The sequence below is a fragment of the Asparagus officinalis genome, chromosome 4 (genome assembly GCF_001876935.1).
Source record: "Asparagus officinalis chromosome 4, Aspof.V1, whole genome shotgun sequence".
NCBI lineage: Eukaryota > Viridiplantae > Streptophyta > Magnoliopsida > Asparagales > Asparagaceae > Asparagus > Asparagus officinalis.
Genome location: NC_033797.1, coordinates 68,873,816 through 68,895,091, shown reverse-complemented (window position 1 = coordinate 68,895,091; position 21,276 = coordinate 68,873,816). Strand labels below are relative to the sequence as shown.

The 21,276-nt window shown below is 37.8% G+C and overlaps 1 protein-coding gene across 1 annotated transcript in view; it reads left to right on the top strand.

The window, feature by feature from the left end:
• The window catches only part of LOC109838878 (probable acyl-activating enzyme 16, chloroplastic), a 36,326-nt gene that overhangs the window by 10,905 nt on the left and 4,145 nt on the right, over positions 1–21,276 (top strand). The window contains exons 6-18 of the mRNA XM_020407308.1: positions 8,566–8,674; positions 8,768–8,965; positions 10,383–10,497; positions 12,807–12,894; positions 14,012–14,235; positions 15,563–15,681; positions 15,903–16,052; positions 16,297–16,364; positions 18,901–19,006; positions 19,203–19,361; positions 19,494–19,547; positions 19,627–19,707; positions 20,267–20,404. Coding sequence (XP_020262897.1) covers positions 8,566–8,674; positions 8,768–8,965; positions 10,383–10,497; positions 12,807–12,894; positions 14,012–14,235; positions 15,563–15,681; positions 15,903–16,052; positions 16,297–16,364; positions 18,901–19,006; positions 19,203–19,361; positions 19,494–19,547; positions 19,627–19,707; positions 20,267–20,404 — 1,609 coding nt within the window. The remainder of the gene's footprint in view (positions 1–8,565; positions 8,675–8,767; positions 8,966–10,382; positions 10,498–12,806; positions 12,895–14,011; positions 14,236–15,562; positions 15,682–15,902; positions 16,053–16,296; positions 16,365–18,900; positions 19,007–19,202; positions 19,362–19,493; positions 19,548–19,626; positions 19,708–20,266; positions 20,405–21,276) is intronic.

The following is a 21,276-nucleotide window of genomic DNA, read 5'->3' as shown; positions in this document are numbered from 1 at the left end:
ATAATAACACCGGGGGTGGTCCCGCCAATGATGACAACACTGGGAGTGGCCCCGTTGTTCCTCTCACAAATCGTCCGAAGCATGATACAAACGAGGATAAAAAAATGAAAGATCCCGAGAGCAAAATCAACGCTCTAATGTCTGATCGAGAGGTAAAGAGGACTGACATTCCATATCCCTACCCAAGAGAGTGGGATTCAATAGCATACTCGGCGAAGTTCAACCTGATTAACTTCATGTCATTTGACGGGAAGGGTTCGCCCACACAACATCTGATCTACTTCAAGTCCCACTTGGGTATGATCTCCGGCAATGAAGCCTTGATGGTTCGGTCATTCGTTAGCACCATTCGCGGGCCCGTCTTAGATTGATACCGCCGTCTTAAGTCCGGAAGTATTAATAACTGGGAAGACCTGGAGAGCCTATTCCTCACTCATTTCTTTGATGATGACGCTGAGGTATCAATCAGGACACTCTTCGATGAGAAGCAAGAAGACGACGAGACGGTCGATGACTTCGTCAAACGCTTCCGGAATAAGGCAATGAACTGCCGAGATTCGATCACAGAGGACTTCATCCTTCAAACCTGTCACAACAACCTTTCCTTGGACGTGTTGGAAGTTATGGGAGTAGCACCGTCTAACAACTGAAAAAAATTGAAGGTGCGCGAAGAACAGGCCAAACGCTTCCTTAGAAGGAAGAAAGCCGAAAGAAGCCAACCGACGGCAAACCCTCCGAAATCAAATTTCGCCTCCCGTGGTAAAGGGAAAGCACCTGCAACAGCTGTTGACGCTAACCAGACGTCGTAACAGCAACCCCGAAGACAGCAGAAGACTTCGGGTGCGAGACTCCAAAAAGAGTACTCCTTCAAGGACGAAGACGTTCCAGCCATCTTCGAATCCCTCCTTGAAAACAACAAGATCAAGCTACCACCTATCACAAATCAGGAGGAAGCTGACAATACTGCGGATCCAAAATACTGTGCGTACCACAGGAGGGTCCTTCATCCCACCAAGGATTGCTTTGCTCTCAAGAATAGCATCCAAATCTTGGTTGAAGCCGGCGTCATAACGCTGGGATAAGCCAAATGGGAATGACAACACTCCGAAGAGTATACGAGTATAAACTGCTTCTCAATCCTCCAACCGGTATATGAGGTTAAACTACTCCCTGATACTCCAATAGGTATATGAGTCTAAACTGTTTCCTATCTTTGACGGGAAGTTCCTAGAGAATTTTTATACATAATATTCTTAAGGATAACCCGGTCACACAACTGAATATAATGTTAGACCCGGTTTCGCGAAGGAAGCTGGGGGTGGATGATTCATATAACGGGAAGTTCTCGGAAGAATGCTACATGTAATTTTCTTAGGGATAACCCGATCATTACGAACAAAGTGATAAACACTAAACTCCTTTTGTAATCTTCCAAGCACCCTTTTGCTGAGACGAGATTCGATTACTTCGTTGGATCAATCTTCCCTCATGAAACTCCCATTCAAACTCCCACTACGTCTGCGCACTCAACACTCCCATTGTTAGAGTCCGGACATAGTACTCAGAATTTTAATCTCCTGATCATTGACAATTCCGGACATAGTACTCAGAATTTTAATCTCCTGATCATTGACAATTGTCAAACCCCTCCGTGTTAAGTACTTGTCACTTAACACCTCCTGATCATTGACAATTGTCAAACCCCTCCGTGTTAAGTACTTGTCACTTAACACTAGGAATCCCCTTTGAGTGATTTGTATGAATCAACACTCCCACTATGATTTGTACTCTCACTCCCACTGTTTACCTGGTCAAACCTTATTACAGTTAGGACCACAACCAAAATCCCCCTCTCGATTCCTCCAACGAACGAGAGGTCCACAAATCGAACGATCAAACCTTCCTAAAGTTAGGATCGTCTCAAACCTCCCACTTGGTTAAACCTTTCTACAGTTAGGGCCAAAACCAAAACCTCCTTTCGATTCCTCCAATGAACGAGAGGTCAACTTTTAAATCGAATGATCAAACCTTCCTACAGTTAGGGTCACCTCAAACTCCCGCTTGGTTAAACCTTCCTACAGTTAGGGTCAAAACCACAAATCACTCTCGATAAATGAGAAATTCATCTTAGTTCGATAATCAAACCTTCCGACAGTTAGGATTATCCGAATCTTTTTGATTCTTGGAGTGGAGATCTCACTCTTAGTTTCACCTTCCTAGATTCTTGAAGTGGAGATCTCACTTTGAGTTTTCTTTTGTGACTAAAGATAGAATATAAAATTTTTCCTCTTCAGCTTTGGGAGATAGAATATAAAATTCTTCCTCTCCCGCATCGGGTTCGTCTTTTCCCCAAGAGAAGACACCACTTTTTCAACTCCTAAAATTCGTGCCTCACAGGCACGCGGAAATTTATCCTGAATCCTGAGTAGGGATAAGTCAACGCCTAACACGCGTTACCGGTTTAGTCTTTCACCGATTGAAAAAGACACCAGAATCCAGTCTGGGGCATTTTATCCCGAAGCCTAAGTAGGGATAAGTCAATGCTTAACCCGCGTTGCTGGGTGGTTCGTTCCTGTAAAAACGACCAAGTCTACGTATTCACTATCGTAGCAATAAAAATCCATGCCTTTTATGCATGGGGAATTTTATCCCGAATCCTGAGCAGGGATAAGTCAACGCCTAACACGCGTTGCCGGTTAGTTCTTAACCGTAAAAGGAACAAAAGTTTACATATTCAACATTGTGGCAGGTTGTTATTCATAACACAAAAATCCATGCCTTTTATGCGTGGGGAATTTTATTCTGAATCCTGAGTAGGGATAAGTCAACGCCTAACACGCATTGCCGGTTTAGTCTTTCACCGATTGAAAAAGACACTAGAATCCAATCTGGGCCATTTTATCCTGAAGCCTAAGTAGGGATAAGTCAACGCTTAACCCGCGTTGCTGGGTGGTGCGTTCCCGTAAAAATGACCGAGTCTACGTATTCACTATCGTAGCAATAAAAATCCATGCCTTTTATGCATGGAGAATTTTATCCCGAATCCTGAGCACGGATAAGTCAACGCCTAACACGCGTTGCCGGTTAGTTCTTAACCGTAAAAAGAACAAAAGTCCACATATTTGACATTGTGGCAGGTTGTTATTCATAATGCCAAAATCTGTGCTTCACACGCACGGGGAATTTTATCCCGAATCCTGAGCAAGGATAAGTCAATGCCTAACACGCGTTGCCGGTTAGTTCTTAACCGTAAAAAGAACAAAAGCCCACATATTCGATATTGTGGCAGGTTGTTATTCATAACGCCAAAATCCGTGCTTCACACGTACGGGGAATTTTATCCCGAATCCTGAGCAGGGATAAGTCAATGCCTAACACGCGTTGCCGGTTAGTTCTTAACCATAAAAAGAACAATAAAAAGAACAAAAGCCCACATATTCGACATTGTGACAGGTTGTTATTCATAACGCCAAAATCCGTGCTTCACACGTACGGGGAATTTTATCCCGAATCCTGAGCAGGGATAAGTCAATGCCTAACACGCGTTGCCGGTTAGTTCTTAACCATAAAAAGAACAAAAGCCCACATATTCGACATTGTGGCGGGTTGTTATTCATAACGTCAAAATCTGTGCTTCACACGCACAGGGAATTTTATCCCTAAGCCTAAGTAGGGATAAGTCAGCGCCTAACACACGTTGCCGGGTAGTCTATTCCCGTAAGAAAGACGAAGTCTACGTATTCAATATCGTAGCACTAAGAGAGTTAACTCTCTTAGCACAACGTCACATGTGGAACGGACTTAAACAATCCTCATGCAAGCCCGATTCAAACAGTAATCGGTAAAGGCATGTCAAATCCGTTGAAGGCTAAGGATTTGCCAAAAATTCTAAGTCTACGTCTGATACACGTTATTGTTTAGTCTTTTCACAGGAGAAAGATGAAGTCTACGTATTCAATATCGTAGCACTAAAGGAGTTAACTCTTTTAGCATAACGTTACATGCGGAACGGACTTAAACAATCTGCATGCTAATCTAACTCAAACGGTAGTCGGTAAAGGCTTATCAAACCCGTTGATGGCTGAGAATTTGCCAAAAATTCTATAAATGCGAGTCATTGACGCATTAGCTTCATTAGTTGGTCTCATGACTTGAGCATCCAACAAACTTCAGGATAAGATTCACACGTGCAGATGAATCATCTTTAATAGTTGGTCCTGCAGCCCAACATTTGGGACCATCACGCTCCAACGCCTTAAGAGCTTAAATTGTGTAGACTCCAGCAAACGTACGAGTATAAACTGTGTTAACGCCGGTCAACACGTTTCGATAAAAGTCAACGCCGATCAATACAAAAAGGCCAACGCTGATCAACGCGTAGCCCTAGGTCAACGCCGGTCAACGCGTTGCGACAAAGATAATCAGTTCAAAGTCAACTCAATGACACGAGCCAAAACTAACTCACCAATTTCGATTCAAGATTTCGACAACGGTCAGACGATAAACATAGCGCCGAAAGAACTTCATCTATTCGACAAAACAATGAATAGACTGAAGGCTGAAGAAGTCAAGAATTGAAGCAGTTCATAGGTCCCTCTACGAAATTGAGGAAAAATCCTATCTTATCCAAAGCCTTCTAGACTCTTCTATAAAAGAAATGAGTCTGAAATGCTTTGGAGGGGATATCTGTAGGCGTCTAAAAATGCTTATGGATGTCCGTACACAGCTCGAGACGGAAAGAAGACAACGAACGTCGTTATCCGAGTCTAAGAGGATTATCTGTCATCGATAAGCGCATGAAGCAAAACGACAAACCAAGTGGCCCGCGAATATCAATCAGCTCATGCGCGTCAGTCAACACGCGCGCGTTAATCAGCTCGCGTGCGTCGGTCAACACGCGCGCATTAATCAGTTCGTGCGCGTCGATCAACACGCGCTCGTTAATCAGTTCGCGCACGTCGGTCAGCGCGCGCTCGTCAATCAGCTCGCGCGCGTCGCTCAACACGCGTGCGTCAATCAGTTCGTGTGTGTCGGTCAACACGCGCGCATTAATAAATACACGCGCATTAATCAGTTCGTGCGCGTCGGTCAACTCGCGCGGAGCGTACGAGTTAACAAGACTATCAAATACGCAAAACGGTGGAAAATACAAGTCCCGGAAGAACCAGAAAACACAAAAAATCACAAAACCAGAAATCCCAGCGCGCCGCGCGGGACGGACCAAACCGACCCGCACCCGCACGGGTCGGAATGATCTGACCCGCGTAAGCGCGGGTCGGAAGAATCTGACCCGCGCCGGCGCTGGTCGGATCTGTCCGACCAGCGCAAGCGCAGGTCTGATCCGCCCCCGCGCGCTGTTTCGACCCCTGTTCGGTTTTTCTTGGGATTTGTTCATTCCTGAGCATCCAAACTGATCTAATATCATCCCCAAACGTGGTTAATCAGTTATTAACTGAGGATAAGGAGGAATCATTCATTCTTATCCAAAAACCCCCCAACCGAAGCCTATAAATACAGGCCTAGGGGCTCATTTCACTGGGGAGGATTAATTATCAAGACGAGGAGGTGCTGCCAAGTTGGAGAGCAAGGGAGCACGAATTTCAGAAAGGGCTAGCGAGATCCCTGCGAATCCCGGCATAAAGAAGGAGCAATTCGAAGGATCTGAAGCTCGTTCCCGTCCGTTCCTCGAGATTAGGCTTGGTCTTAATCTCGAGAAGAGCTACTAATTTCGCTTGGTCGATTTTAGGAGCTCTGCCAAAATTTCAGCAACCGGATCTGATCAAAGGTGGTCCACGGATAAACTCCGGTACAGGTGAAGACACCCACGCAAGCAGGAGACGATAAACAGATCTTGCGTTTATTTTTAAAAGAATTGTATCTTTTATTTTCATTGTGTAAAGGTCTTATAAAAAGACCGATCTTTTTGATCTTATTGTAAACGATCAAAGTTGTAATGAGTTATACAATGAAAAAAATAATTTTCAACGAAAACAATTATAACTGATTTTATAAATTATTATGCTTCTAGTTCTAGTTCTGGTAGCACTTATGGAATAACTGAAGATGAATGGACAATTATATGTAATTTAAATAAAATGTTACAAGTTTTTTATGATGCTACAATGTTATTATCTGGCTGTTATTATCCAACCATTACTTTAGCTGCTTTAAAAATTTTAAATATTCAAAAAAAATTTCGAAATATCGTATGGATGATACTTTTGGATCTATGATTTTTTAAATAGAGAGCAAATTTAATAAGTATTTTAGGCCTATTTCTCATATTTTTGGTTTGGGGGTTCTTATTGATCCATGCTTGAAGGATATTGGTCTTCGAAGTTTGTTACAATCCTTGTATGGTAATCAGATTATAGACTTAGATGATGGAACCACCCTTACTGCTACTACTCATCATTTAGCTATTAGAAATTATTTTCAAATCTTATATGATGAGTATGCAGCTAGACATGGTGTAGCTACACAACAGTCTACAGCTTCGGTTTCTTCGAGCTCATCCCGAGGTAAAAGTGTAAGTTTTGATAGGTATGCAATGGTAGCTGAGCTAACTGGTGGATCTGGACTTGGATCGTCATCATTGGAGGTTTCTGAAATAGATGAATATTTATCTGCTTCTTTAGTTAAATATCAAGGAAATACTTTAGATATTTTGCAATGGTGGAAAGTATATGGATCAGTTTCATATCCTATACTTTCCACCATGGTTCGTGACTTACTAACAGTGCAGGTTTCGACGGTAGGTTCGGAATCCGCCTTCAGCATAGCAGGACGTTTGATCGACGACCACAGGACATGCTTAGATCCGTATACTGTATAAGCGGTGATGTGCTTACAAGATTGGTGAAGGTACGAAAAGAGAACGCAAGGCATCGATCGGATGGCTGGAATTGAAGATAAATTTGAAGAATTGGGACTAGCAGATAGATATAAAGAATAAATATTATTCATCAAATTGTAATTTTTATATCTTAGCTTAAAATTTGTAAAGAATTATTTTGGAAATAGTTGCAAATGATAGTGATATAGGTGAGTAGGTGTCAACCTAGTTGGGATGTACTTATCTATTGTGATGCGATTAATTCCAAAATAAATTTGTACTTGTAATTTGTAAATGATTTATTAATTATTAATAAAGAATTTATTTTTATAATTTTTTATTTGTAATTTATGTCATTTTAAGTAATTAATAAAATTATTGTTTTTGTTATTTTTCTTGTCTTTTTTTTATAATTTATAAGTTAAATAACATTAAAAAATTTTGGAAAAAAATAAAAAACCCGGGCCGGCCCGGAACCCGGCCCGGGCCCGTGCCCGGACCCGGCCTGGGGTACCCGGGTCCGGGTCCGGGCTCCGGTTTTGCCCGGCCTGGGCCCGGATTTCCGGCCCGGGCCGGCCTGGATGGACATGTCTACTTCTACAATTATTTTATAAATGTGATGTATAAATTCACTTCTTCTCTTATTATTCTTGTTTAAAGTGTAATATGATTTATAGTGTGTTCTCAATTTGTCAGGTTTTAAAAAAAATTTTAAATTGTCATTTGTGCAGTTACGGGAAAAAAGGCTACAATATATTTTCACATTTTTCAAATGAAACTATAGAAAATTATAGCATATTGATTCAAACGGTAAGGCATATGCTTAAATGATTTTTTGTATTATTAGATTTTTTTTGAAACTTTTATTTTAGATTCTTCTTTCACCTTGTGACACATATGAAGCTTCCTTAGACTTGATGCAACAGGTAGGGAAATAGGAGTCTTTTGGCTACAGCAGGAGGGGAATGGGGGTGGGGAAATTGAAATACCGGAGCAGGTGGGGAAAATTCCCCCCCTGGTTTTCTGCCTACTACAGAGTTGATAGGGAAATGGAGTTTATTGAATTAAATAAAGTGATGTGGCAGGAGAGAGGGAGGTGAAATTTCACCTCCTGCTGGAGATGGTCTTATATATATGAAGCTTTATACACGTTGTCATATTTAATTAATTTTTTATTGTTGTATGATAGCTATATTCTAATCCCCTCTAGAAAAAGAATTGTTGGCTTCACTGGTGCCCCTCACTTCACACTTTAATTATAACTCAAAAAAAATTCCCCAATGATCCAAAATATGGGACTAACAAGAGAGATATGTAAAGTATCTCCCTCCTATTGCATAATGAGTAAGTCATAATTTACCCACTCATTATGCAATAAAAGGGAAACATTTCACATATCCCCGTGTTAGTCCCATATCGAAATGTCGCAACCGCTAAATGGTCACGAACTGTGCCCGCAATCAGTGCAATTCCAGCTAAGCCGGACGTGCACAATACAATCTTTCAGTTACTCACTAATAAATTCATCGTAGCTCTCATCTGGGCCCACAGTTACAAATCCTGTCGAATTTGATGGGCTGGGCCTCTCGCCTTTTAAATGCATCTCTAGCGGAACCCCCAAAGCTCTCTCTCTCCCCCCTCTCAAAATTATCATACTTACCCGTTCCCTCCTATTCTCACTCTCGATCTCAACCTCGATAATCACAATGTCAATCCTCTTCTCTCCAAAGCCTCCTCTCTCCGCCCTCGACGGCCGCCCTCGACGGCCGCCGATGCGCTTTCTCCGGCATCAGGCGGAGGGGCTTCAACGTCCGATGTCGCCTCCGCTGCTCCTGCGAGGTGAGTTCTTGAAGATTTTATCTTAATTTGTTGCTGGATCGAGCGGTCGATTCTTTGCCCTAATTTGACTTCAATTTGACTTCCTTGGTGCAGGGGGAGCTATCGAAGAGGAGGAGGAAGTGTTCTCCTGTTCTGGAGAGTGCTTTTCTGCCGAATTCTGACGCTTCGCCGGCGATCACCGAGTGGAGATCGGTTCCGGATATTTGGAAATCGACGGCGGAGAAGTTCGGGGATCGAGTGGCCGTGGTGGATCCTTATCATGATCCGCCGTCGGAGTTGACTTACAAGCAGGTGATGGATTTTTGCTGAATTTAAGAGCATTGGACTGGCACTAGAGTTGTTTTGTAATCTCTGCATGTTATTGAGAAATACATGGACAATACAAATGATGGCCCTCTCTAAAAAGATGATTTTCGTGCACTTGGTAAATGGATGGAAGGGTCTAGACTTTTATGAAACTTAGATTTATAAAGCAGTTTCTTTGCAAAAATCCAATTATTGGATTGCTCAAGCAGCTACATGGCAATAAAATGTGTTGACATGAGGGAAGGGCTGTATCAGTTTTGTTATGGTGAACTGACTCATAACCAGTGGCGGAGCTAGAAATTCATAATGGTGGTGTCACAATATATAGAAAAAGATGATATTACCAATTTTCTCCCACATTCAGTATATTTAGAAATTTTAATGAGGTACGAAAGATATTTAACTTGATACAATTACAAATAACCCTACGTGTCTTCATGTTTTGAAAGCATAATAGCATTCATTCAAAATACCACTCACTACATCCTTTTCAATGTAAAATTATCTCTCTTTTTTTTCTTTTTCAAAATTGATGGTAGCTCTTTGATATGTGGGGCCATTTAAGTTAATGTATACTAGGATCACTTTATTTTTAGGTCTGTCCCATTAAGAATTGATGTCACTTCTAACTATTGAAATAATTTTGAGGTGTCGTCACTTTACTTAATGAGTTCATAGATACTTACTACGGATACTTATTTCATTGTATAATTTGGGGTGGTGACTCCTGACACGGGCACCACCCTCCATACACTTGCTCCGCCCCTGTTCATAACATTAAACTTCTTTTGGGAGATATAGGTTGTTCTGGACTTGGATCACTTCTAATTTTCCAAATTCTAGTTAGATTTGGAGTCAACTAGAGCCTGTCCTAAATATGTATCAGGGTTAGAAATTGTCAAACAGGGGTGACTTAAAGTTCTAAATTGACAAAAAGATGGCTTAATAGAATCTTCTTTTGGTCAAAATAAGAAGATGATTAATAGGATTAATATATGATTTAGAGGTTATTTGAGAGCAAACCCCTAGCTGCAGGCCAATGACTTACCCTCCCGTGGATAGGACGGGGTTTCTCTGTGGCGAATATTTTACCATAATGGTGTAATCTGCTAGTTACTATGGTGCATGGGTTACATTGAATTTCCTTAACTAAATTTCCCTAAGTAAATTTTACCGTAAGGTTGTAATTTGCTTTTTTTCTTATTGCATAGTCCATCAAATCCAGTAAATTTGACATTGACTCTTACTGAGAACATAGTTTAATATTGATGCTGTGTTAACTTGAAGTCTGCCTGTACTTGACTAGATTTGTGGACATTATGTGAAATTTCTTTTTACTGATAAGTTGCTAATTGGAATTTGTAGATGAAAGTTTACTTATGTTATTCTCCCAAATTGGCAGCTCGAACAAGAAATTTTGGACTTTTCTGAAGGTTTAAGAGATATTGGAATCCTTCCAGATGAAAAGGTGGCACTCTTCTCTGATAATTCAAGCAGGTGGCTAGTTGCAGATCAAGGTATCCTTCCCTTTTGCCTTTCACTGGCTACTTTCCTGTTAGGCTGCTAGCAGCAGTAAGTCATTGTATTGGAGCATAGTCATCAGGATATGAGTGTGATATCAGCAATTATTTCAAACAGTTCTCACATTGATAGTTTGCAGGAAAATTTTGTATCAAACTTTCTTTACGGTACTCATGCTCTACTACAACCTGGTTATGTATGACAGGAAAAATGTTGATGATGTCGACTGCCAATAGTTATGAGAATTATCTAGTATCTTAAGTGACAATGATGGTTCTTCTCATCCTTATTTAGTTGATTGGACTTATGCTTTATGAAAATTTAGTCCTATCAAGTATCATTTGGTTTTCCCCCCCTCCATTAGGTGTTCAACACAAATAATACCTTTTATCTGTACATGTAAATATCTGCACTTTGTATTCAATTAGTGGCGAACCTAGAAAACCTTTCTTTTGTGGGGTGGGGTGCGGTGGGGGTGGCGGACAACAAGTATCTATTTACCCAAAATTGAAATATAATATTACTAAATTCTAGACAAATGGGCTAAATTTCCAACTTAAATGGGTTAAAATTCAAATGGGGTGCAAATAGTTTTTGAAATATGGGGGGAGGGGGGGGATTGTAAATTTACAAGGCTTTAGAATTTAATTTTCCATAAGCATAGGGGTGCAATTGCCCCCCTAAAGCTTGCATATGCATCCACTATTGTATACAATAATCTGAATGTTAATATTTACTAGGATATGTGGTATGATGTTTGTTTTCTGTCTTAGAATAATAATAAATTGGAGGATTGAATTACTAAGTCATAAAAGAAATCAATAGATATAGAAGTCAGATTAGCAAGAGGCAAGTTTGTGCTGGAATGACACATGCTTTTACATAAGGAGGATTGTCTAAGATGTACAGGATCTAGGTGATGAAGCTCGCACATACAAGAACAGAGATCATGGGCCCTTACTAGTTGGGTATGCTGGCTAAAGCCATGGAAAAATGACTCAATTTCTCAGACAAAGGGCAGTTATAATCGTGCATCCATTCTGTTTTCATATTTCTTCATATGTTTTCCCATCGTTAAATTTAATCTGCATTAGTAAACATGTTCAACATGTCCGGAGAGACCCATTGCCCAGATGGTGTACAACCAATGGTCGAATGGTCCACAACAAAATATCTTAACCTGTAGATTGATGTTCACATTCCTCACATCAATTTCTCTAACCTATAGGTTTAAGTGAACTAATGCCTAAATTGGAAACGTCTAGCTAACATCTCATCCGGTATAATAGGATCAGGATTTGGAAATTGTCAACAGTGGTGTGATAGATGGACGAGCTTGCCAATTGATGATGCAGAAAGATGGATCCTACATATAGTGAGATTGTTACCAAAGAACCATTTAATGTGAGATTGGCTTTTCCAATGGAGAAATCAATCCCTGGAGTATTGACACAAGGCCGAAGTGGTTAAAATTAATGAAAATCAACAATAGATTTGAGAGATGGTTTTACCGCGTAGTCCCTCTTGTTGACTGATGGTCTTTGGCTGAGCCAGTCCACCCATTCAAGTGGTCAGTTCAACCACTCGTGTCGGGCGTATGAATCTATGATGAAGTTGGATATTCCTGCATTCTTCTACATCTGCTATGAATGAGTTGTCCAAAGTTTGCAATTAGATGCTAGCCCAAAACTAATACAATTTATATAGCCAGACATATTCTTTTCTCACTAAAGGGAGGTCAACTATAGAGAACAGTTGCCCACTGCGGGGTTACCTGGACTGTTGGGAGGCTCTAATATGGCTCTCATGGTCTTTGGTTAGATTCCGGGGTTGGGTTATCAACAATATTATGTATGTACGTATGTCTTTCTTTGTCTGTCTGTCTGTCTCTCTGTGTGTATGTGCGTGTGTGTCTATCTGTGTGTGTAGAACAGTTTATAGTTTTGAGATATCGGCATAAAATATTTGATTGACTTTTCAGATTTCAGTACCAACTACTGGCGTGCATGAGAGACTGCATAGAGTGCATGTCATATTCTCTATTTTCCTTATATTATTCTGGAAACAATAGCTTATATAACATTACGCATATATCAAACTTTACGCTTGGACTTTCCCATAATACTACATAACAAACTTTCAGATAGTTAAGCTGCTTAATGTCAACATAAATTAAAGTTACATGTTTTTTATGGCTTTTGGGAAGACTTTTTCTGACTTTAGTTTATTGCATGCATGTAAAATTAACCACTATGTTTTGTATTCTCACATGTTGCTTGTGGCCATCCCTTATATCATTATTCAGGAATCATGACGACTGGTGCTATTAATGTGGTTCGTGGAACAAGATCTTCTGTCAAGGAGCTAATTCAGATATATGAGCATTCTGAAAGGTTTGTGAATTTCAAAATTAAATAATATAGAGTTGTAGTGAGTATTTAGGAGGATGTATGCTCTTGGCGCTCTGGTTTATTTTCATTCCCTGTATAAAGGGTTCCATTGAATTTCATCATGGAACAAATTTGATTCAGTTTCAATGTCACTCTGAAAGATTTGCGAATGCCTTTGTTCATTTCCAAATTGAATCATCTGGAGTTCTGTTGAGTATTTAAAAAGGTGAACGTCTTGGCTCTTTGGCTAATTTTCATGGCCTGTATGAAGGATTCCATTCAATTTAATTGCGAAACAAAATTGATTCAATCTCATTGTCAAATAAAATCTTACCATCTTTATTGTAGAGTCTTTTGCAGTATAGGAGAATATTGGGGTGGGCTGCTCCTTGATTTTATAAGCTCAAAGCACAGAAGCAATGTGGTGAAGTTCTCCTATTAGCGTCTCTTGTCAATAATTTTCTTCATAATAATGAACTTAAATCAACATAAGGGATATTTTGTTGACAGAGTTTTATAATCTCACTAAAATTTTCTTCTAGCCTTCTCACATTGAGTTGAGCTCCATAGATCACCTCACTTTTTATGGGTTTATGGGTAAAATGGACCCTTCTCAAAATTTCAAGATGAGTAATTCCTAATTGGAGAAAATATTACGCCTTTAGTCCTTTGCATTAGTCTGTCCTTTTAATCTGTTGCCTGATGCTTTAAAGCTTTTTGAATTTTTTAAAAAAGTTTATATTTGATATTGCCAGTTAACTCCTTCATTTGTCTGTATAATAAAGTATGATCTATATCGGTTGTTAGCATGATATTTGGATATGGAAAAATATATTTGGTTTATCCTAATGGAGACTTATTTTGAAATAATTATATCATTTTAGTCCTAAGTTATCTGCACTGTGTACTGTCCATCCCTCTTTATCCAGGTTAAAATATTATTTATATTTTTGCTCGATTTTTATAGGTAATCAATTCTCTCTGATGCTGGTATGTTGACACTAACTAATTTGAAAAAAAATATGTTACATCATCTCCACTTAAACTTGAAACTGACAAACGTTTTTATCACTCTAATGAATTTTTTCTTTCTAATATATTATCATACTTTTCATTGCAGCGTTGCTCTTGTTGTGGACAACCCGGAAGTTTTTAATAGGATTGCTAAATCTTTCCTTCAAAGGGCAGATATACGTGTAATTCTTTTGCTGTGGGGTGAAAAATCTCATTTAAAAGATTCTTACAGTCCCAAATATGATAAAAACATACCTCTATATGAATATAAGGAAATCATAGAACTGGGGAGAAAAAGCCGCCAAGCTTTGCATGACTCTTGCAGCAAAGGTAACAGTTAAATGTCTTCAGAAGTTTAATAGGCCTAAAACAATAGTTTTATCCCACCAGAGTCGTATATCTTGATTCTGTAGTTCCTTCTCAACTTCTTTAAATTTATATATTGACAGCAAATGATTGTAGTCCATGCAAACCATCTGGACTATGATAAATGTCTATTATGGAATTTACTTTTAATTTTGTAAACGTGGATCTTCTGGTCTTCTAGATATCTGAAGATAAAAACAATAATTTACAGACTTGTAATGCCAGGATGTAACAGGTTGCTTACAGTTAAGTAGTGATCTATTGGAATTTGGCTTACATTATCATGTTTAAGCTTCAATTTTTAACTGGGTATTGCTTAACGTGGACGGGAAGTAGAAGTTGTTGAACTGAATTGTGAGAAGCCATGCTACTTGTGAGATTGTAAAAGTTTAATAGGCCCATTGGTTTTCCTCTCACAATGATAGATTTTCCACATAAGATTTGTGAGATTGTGTTACTTTTCCTGTTCTTTTTTCCCATAATCTCTGCATAGATGGAAAACGATATTCAACATTTGTTTCTCCCTCAACCATTCTTCCTGCTTATGATTACATTTTCCAATGTTGAGGTAACTAAGCTATCAATTAAGTTGATTTGTCTTCATCTACCATTCTCATAACCACATATATGACAATATTAACTATCTAAGAAACTGAATTGAGAAGATCATGAAAGGTCATCTTTCAGCTTTGAGTAAGGCTTCATCCATTAAGGACTATGGAGTTTGAACAAAGGAATTTGAGCTCAATAAAGTTGGTTGAGCTTTGAGAAGCCATGCTACTTGTCTTCATCTTTGCATGGATCATATTATTTCTTTTAGGACAGTATGCCTGTTGAATAATTAGTCTGTGATCCCGGCTCACTCCCATCATCCCATGACATACATTTAAAATTATGATCCTTGATCTAGGAAGGGATCTGGATCAATCTCTGCAAGCTTTTAGTCTTCTGTACTTTCCACAATTTCACCTCATCTTCTGTTAGACAATAAATGTGGGAAACCTTTCTATGGAGAAAGAGCCATTGCATATTAGGCTGTCAGCTTAAATGATGTATTAATAAATATTCTGGTATATTCAACAATAAATGAAGCATTCTTGCATGATATTTGAGCTTGAAATGCAGTTGAACAGAAATAAGAGAAATTGTATCAGTTTGAGATTAAACGGGCATGAGACAATATTCTTGCAACCCTAATTTAATGCAGTTTTATTTTGTAAGAACTGTCTTTCCTATTATCATCTTAAATGTCCCATAGTTGTACTTTCATGAATTGTTGAATATCTTGTAGGTCAACATTATGCATGTGAAATCATTGATCCTGATGACATAGCAACGCTTATGTATACAAGTGGAACCAGTGGCTCGCCTAAAGGTGTAATGCTTACACACCGGAATATCTTGCATCAGGTGTGATGAATGCCTTAGCTCTGTAGTTTTTTGTAATCTCTAATTTTTTATTGCACGATTTCAATTGTATGGTATCCAGCTAATTTTTTTAGAAAGGGACTTTATTTAGTTAAAAAAAAAGAAGTCTGAATCTAAGTTACTATCTGTTCTGAGTTCTTTTTTCCCTTCAACTATTGTTTTAGCTTTTCTGTTAGGAACAAATTTATTTATATTTGTTATAGGTGAAGAACTTGTGGGACATTGTGCCTGCAGTAGCTGGAGACAGGTTCCTAAGCATGCTTCCACCTTGGCATGCATATGAGCGAGCTAGTGAGTATTTCATATTCACTTGTGGTATCGAGCAAGTTTACACAAATGTGAAGAATTTAAAGGTACCACACATATCTATTTGTTATGTCTTTGAATATTAGATATTTCATTGCTTTCTACTTTTGTTTATGAGCATCTTGTGTAAGCATCAATCTCATCGGATACTTTCATTTGCTTGATCAGTGATACCGCCAATATATACACTACACTGTTAAATATTAAGCGTCAATTCGACTATGAATTTTCAGGTGCATTATTATGTGATCCTTGCGTTTTTATTTTGCATCATTATTTTCTTTATGGTAGGAAGATCTGAAGCGGTATCAACCACAATACCTTATTTCTGTTCCTCTGGTTTATGAAACACTCTACAGGTTTGTTCTATCCAATGCAATATTTGTATATAATTTGAAAGGTTGATGTTTACTCGCCTGACACTTCAAATGGGATCCATGTCCCATTATAAAAAACAAGATGAGATTAATTTTCTTTACTGAGTTCCATCTGTAACAGGTCTATTTTAAATCTGAAAGTTTGTCTCCAACTGCTTCATCACCATGCCTGCTGAGTTTTCACACGAACAATGCAGAGACAAATAAATAGCTGATAACCATATTGTACTGTCCATCTACCAATGTTTTTTTTATAGGTTATGGAATTTATTTAAGACATATGTTATTAAGATGCACAAATATAGATAGTATTATAGTTCTCTCCAGACTGCAGCATCAATCACAGAATAGGCAAGAATCTAGAAAGTATATTTCATTTCTTTTTTCAAGGAAATGAATCTTTGGCTTATTTGTGTAGCGTACACTTTGTATTAATTCAGACTCATAACTAATAGCTAAGTTTTGGTAAAATTCTAATTCCATGCATTGTTTCTGTTTCTGCTCTCCTAACCTGCTTTGTTAGAGGTTAAAGCATTCCATTATTAATGTGATGGTCATTGATTTTGTTTTTATAAGTCATTCATCTCTCCTCTTCATCTGGAATGTTCCCTTGTCTTGGGGACTTCGTAGGCTTGCTTCTTGTTACATGAGCGTGACCTACATCAAGAATCAATGTAGGGCATGTACTAAATCCAATTTTGTGTACACACACGCGCACACATGCACATTTATAAAAAAAAACCTACAGTGTAGATATGTTCTGTGGCACTTGATAGTCTAAAAACAGAAAGACATTTGATTTTTGAGTCAGCATCACAAAATAAATGGTACAAGAGCATGTGTTGAACACAGTTATGTTTCTAAAACTATGATTTATCCATCTATCTTGATGTAAATTGTACTAAACTCCTGCAAACTCATTTGTATTTGGTTTGAAGTATTTTAAACCGTATATATAACAAACTCAGTATTCAAAACCATCCACTTAGGATTACTTGATGCACAAAACACAAGTAGGAGAGTGTAAAAATCTCTGAATTTTTTAAGCATTAATGACGTAGATTACGTCTAATCTTTCCTATATCCCATTTAAGTTGCAAATATGTCCTTTTTAGAGTGATCCAATGTCAAATTCTATAGATAGGATCTAGCCAAATCCTTCCATCAGAATTCTAGTTCATATGATACACTATGTTGACATTGATCTACATTAGTTAAAGTGCCTAAAAGATTCAAGCATTTTAGTTTCTTTTGCCCATGCATCAAGTAAACATAAGACAACTGAACATGATATTTTGCTTTAGGTCTGCAGTTGATATTTGACCTTGATCTAAACTCTTTAAGATTCTTATACATTGATTCTTTTTCCCCTTCTTAACATCAGTTTTAAAAAGCTCGATTTTGAAACTTTTTAAAACTGATGTTAAGGGGAGAGAAAGAATCAGTGTATATGAATCTTAAGTGCTTAGATCAAGATCAAATATCAAGTGCAGACCTAAAGCACAATATCATGTTCAGTTTCTTGTTAGTAAAACTTTCCGCATTGTTAATAAGTTTGTCATTTTGACCATCCATTTTTTCTTGATGTATGGACAATAAAACTTCAAGAAACTTGATTATTGCTTTTTATGCACTTTAAATGATTTAAGTTAACCTTAAAAGAGTGAATCTATATATGAATAGCCAAACACCTATTTGAATGGGTAAGTATTTGGTTTCATCCTTCAGGAAGTATCCAAGTCTATCTCACAAGGAGATAAATATGTATAGGGTCTATCTTATGACTAGTTAAGTATTTGTAAATGGAATGAATTTGGCTCCAATTATATGAAGTAGCCAAATCTATACGTGCACACACAAACTCGCGCAGATAAAGAGTTATTAATGAGGGAGATGTTTCACTCTCTCAAATTCCTAATCCTAACAGAAACTATTTATTGATGTCTACTTGAGTTTAAAGATGACTGGTTGAAGTCTAATACAAGTTGACAAGAGGTTTCAAGATTATGGTGGCAAGTTGAAGAATAGTCACTAATAAGAAATATGTTAAGTACACCAAAAGTAAATGTATCAACATGACACTTCTGGTGAAATTAATCTTGAGCAAACTACAATATTCATTTATGATACAGTGTGTTTGCACGTGCACACTTGTTCTGGCAATGTATGCATTTATTTCAAGAAATTATATTAACAATGCATAAGATCTAATCCTTTATTTTTCACTAGTAGTAATCTGTAATCTCATAGAAGAATATTTAAGTGACGATGTTTAACTAGTGCATATCAAACATAACTGCTGGTTTTTCTTCCACCAATTATGACAATAATAAAACATTTATATGCTTCATCTATGAGCAGTGGATATTAATGTTTCTTTAAGGGTTGGGTAAAAGTTTCATAATTTCATCTATAAACTGTTGTTTTTTTCTCAGAAATTGAAGCCAGCATTCAGAATCCGTACTCGGTAATAAACACCTTGATCAGCATTTGTAATTCAGTTTATTCTCCTCTGCAGTTCAATTCAAAAGCAGATCTCTTCGGCCTCTGCTGTTCAGCAGTTTGTCGCACTTGCATTCATCAAGATCAGTCTGTTATTCATGGAGGCAAAGAGAGTGTATGAGGTCTGGATGAAGATAAGATTTCTAGCTAATTTTCTTAACTAAAAGCATATTCAAACAGATTCATTTGGGTTTGCCACTAAAATTCCTAGAGTGAATTACTATATTTTCTCTGTGTGTCCCCAAAACTGAATTTGTCATAGATAAAATACTGAATTAACATTTTTTTGCTTCTTGATGAAATACTTTGGTGTGGTAGGGAAGAGTTTTAACGGGAAAAGAGAATCAACAATCGGCTATTCTCCTTCTGTTTGACTGGTTGTGGGGAAGAATATTAGCTGCAATTCTATGGCCATTGCACAACTTGGGTATGAAGCTAGTTTATAAGAAAATTCACTCTACCATAGGAATATCAAAGGTACAAGATAATTGTCTTCAACCCCAAAGTAGAAATTTAATCTTTTCATTTCTATACTAAAGTTTCTTACTAGCTAAAATGAATAGTTTAAGCAATGTTGCTATTTGAATAAATTGCAGAACTTTGTTGCAGGCTGGTATTAGTGGTGGTGGAAGTCTGCCAATGTTTATTGACAAGTTTTTTGAGGTTAGTGTTTCTTCAATATATCCATTGATTTCTAAGGATCCATCCACATCTTACTGTTGGCTATTTACAACTGCTGCAGGCAATTGGCGTGAAGGTGCAGAATGGTTACGGTCTAACAGAAACATCTCCTGTTGTAGCTGCTCGACGACCTTACTGCAATGTAAAAAAACACTTTTTCCCCGTAATTATTATTTATATACTTAGATTTAACATTGCAAACGACAGGGCTAAGCACAGAAGCATATGTCATTCTTCCTAAAGAAGATCAATGGGATAAAAGCTTCCCTTGTCACATTACAATATCGACTAATATGACAGTTAGTCCAGAAAATGTTGGTGGATATAAATAGGAAATACATACTAACCAGTTGAAAATTTTGTATTGGTTAAAGAGCCTGTAAGATTTAGCAATATCTAGTGTTCCAGATAATACAACTGTTTTAAACTGACTCCGGTAGAAATATGCCTATTGTATTCACTTTGTGGTTAATTACATAATAAGGTCAAATAATTTGAATTTTAAGACATTGGTTTTTCAATAACTGACTTCCTCCTCAGTTGAGAACCTGCTCCCTTTCTACTGGCTCTTTTGCTAGGCTGTCGGTGCTCAAAAGAGAACTAAAACCTTCACTTTCTGTCATCTTTCGTTTATACCACAGTCGAGCACAATGAACTTCAGATGGCATGACTTCTTATAACAGAATTTTCACTTTTGAAAGGTACTTGGTACGGTTGGGCACCCACTTAATGACACAGAAATTAAGATTGTTGATATAGAATCTGGTAAGATTCTTCCAGATGGTTCAAAAGGCATAGTCAAGATCAGGGGACCACAGGTGATGAAAGGCTATTATAAGGTAAAAATCATGCCTGAGATGCTTGCAATGTACGTTCGTTTATATCTATTCATAATCCTTATGTGAATCCTTTAGGGACCAGAGTTCATGGTCAAAGAATAATGCTGCTGCCTCTTGTACAAATTTTTTGGACTCGTTTACTTTATCCATGCACTGATTGTATCAAGAATTGTATGTTCTGCCTTTCGGCCGGTAGAAAAAAAATGAATGGTTAAATCCATGTAATTTCAGTTTGTATACCATTAAGAATCAAGTCTTAAGACCATCACCGTTTGAACCATTGACTCAACACTACCTTGTAAATCAGAATTCCATTGCCCTTCTCTGTAATTCCTAGATGAAGGATATTTCTTCTGGCTCTGCACACATTTATTTACTACTATACTGGAAGAATATCAATTTATGACATGTCAAGTTCTCTTCCATCTGGCAACCTCAAGATCTCAACTCATAATACATTTGGAAACTATACAAATTTTCCTATGTCTACTCACGCAACATTGTCCTACATTCCATATTGTAAACTTATTCCAAAAATAAACATGCTTTGCTACCCACGGGGGAAATCAGCTAGAAGAAAATTATTTTCTTTCATATGTTATGGCTGTATATATATTTATCATTCTTAGGTTTTTAGCAAGATTTTGAGGAGTTCAGGATTAATAAAATAATGTAAAAAAATCCTCGAGTGTGTAATAGCAAAGTGTAAGAAAATGTTAGGAATTGGTACTATGATTTGTCGATGAGCTTCAATAGATTTGTATTGGTTTTAGAATTTGAAGGTGGTAGCAGTATCTTTGTCACTCGGTTCTTGCTAATAATGAAACAAAAGTTCAGACTTTAGTTTATTTGATGACCTCATCATTGTCGGG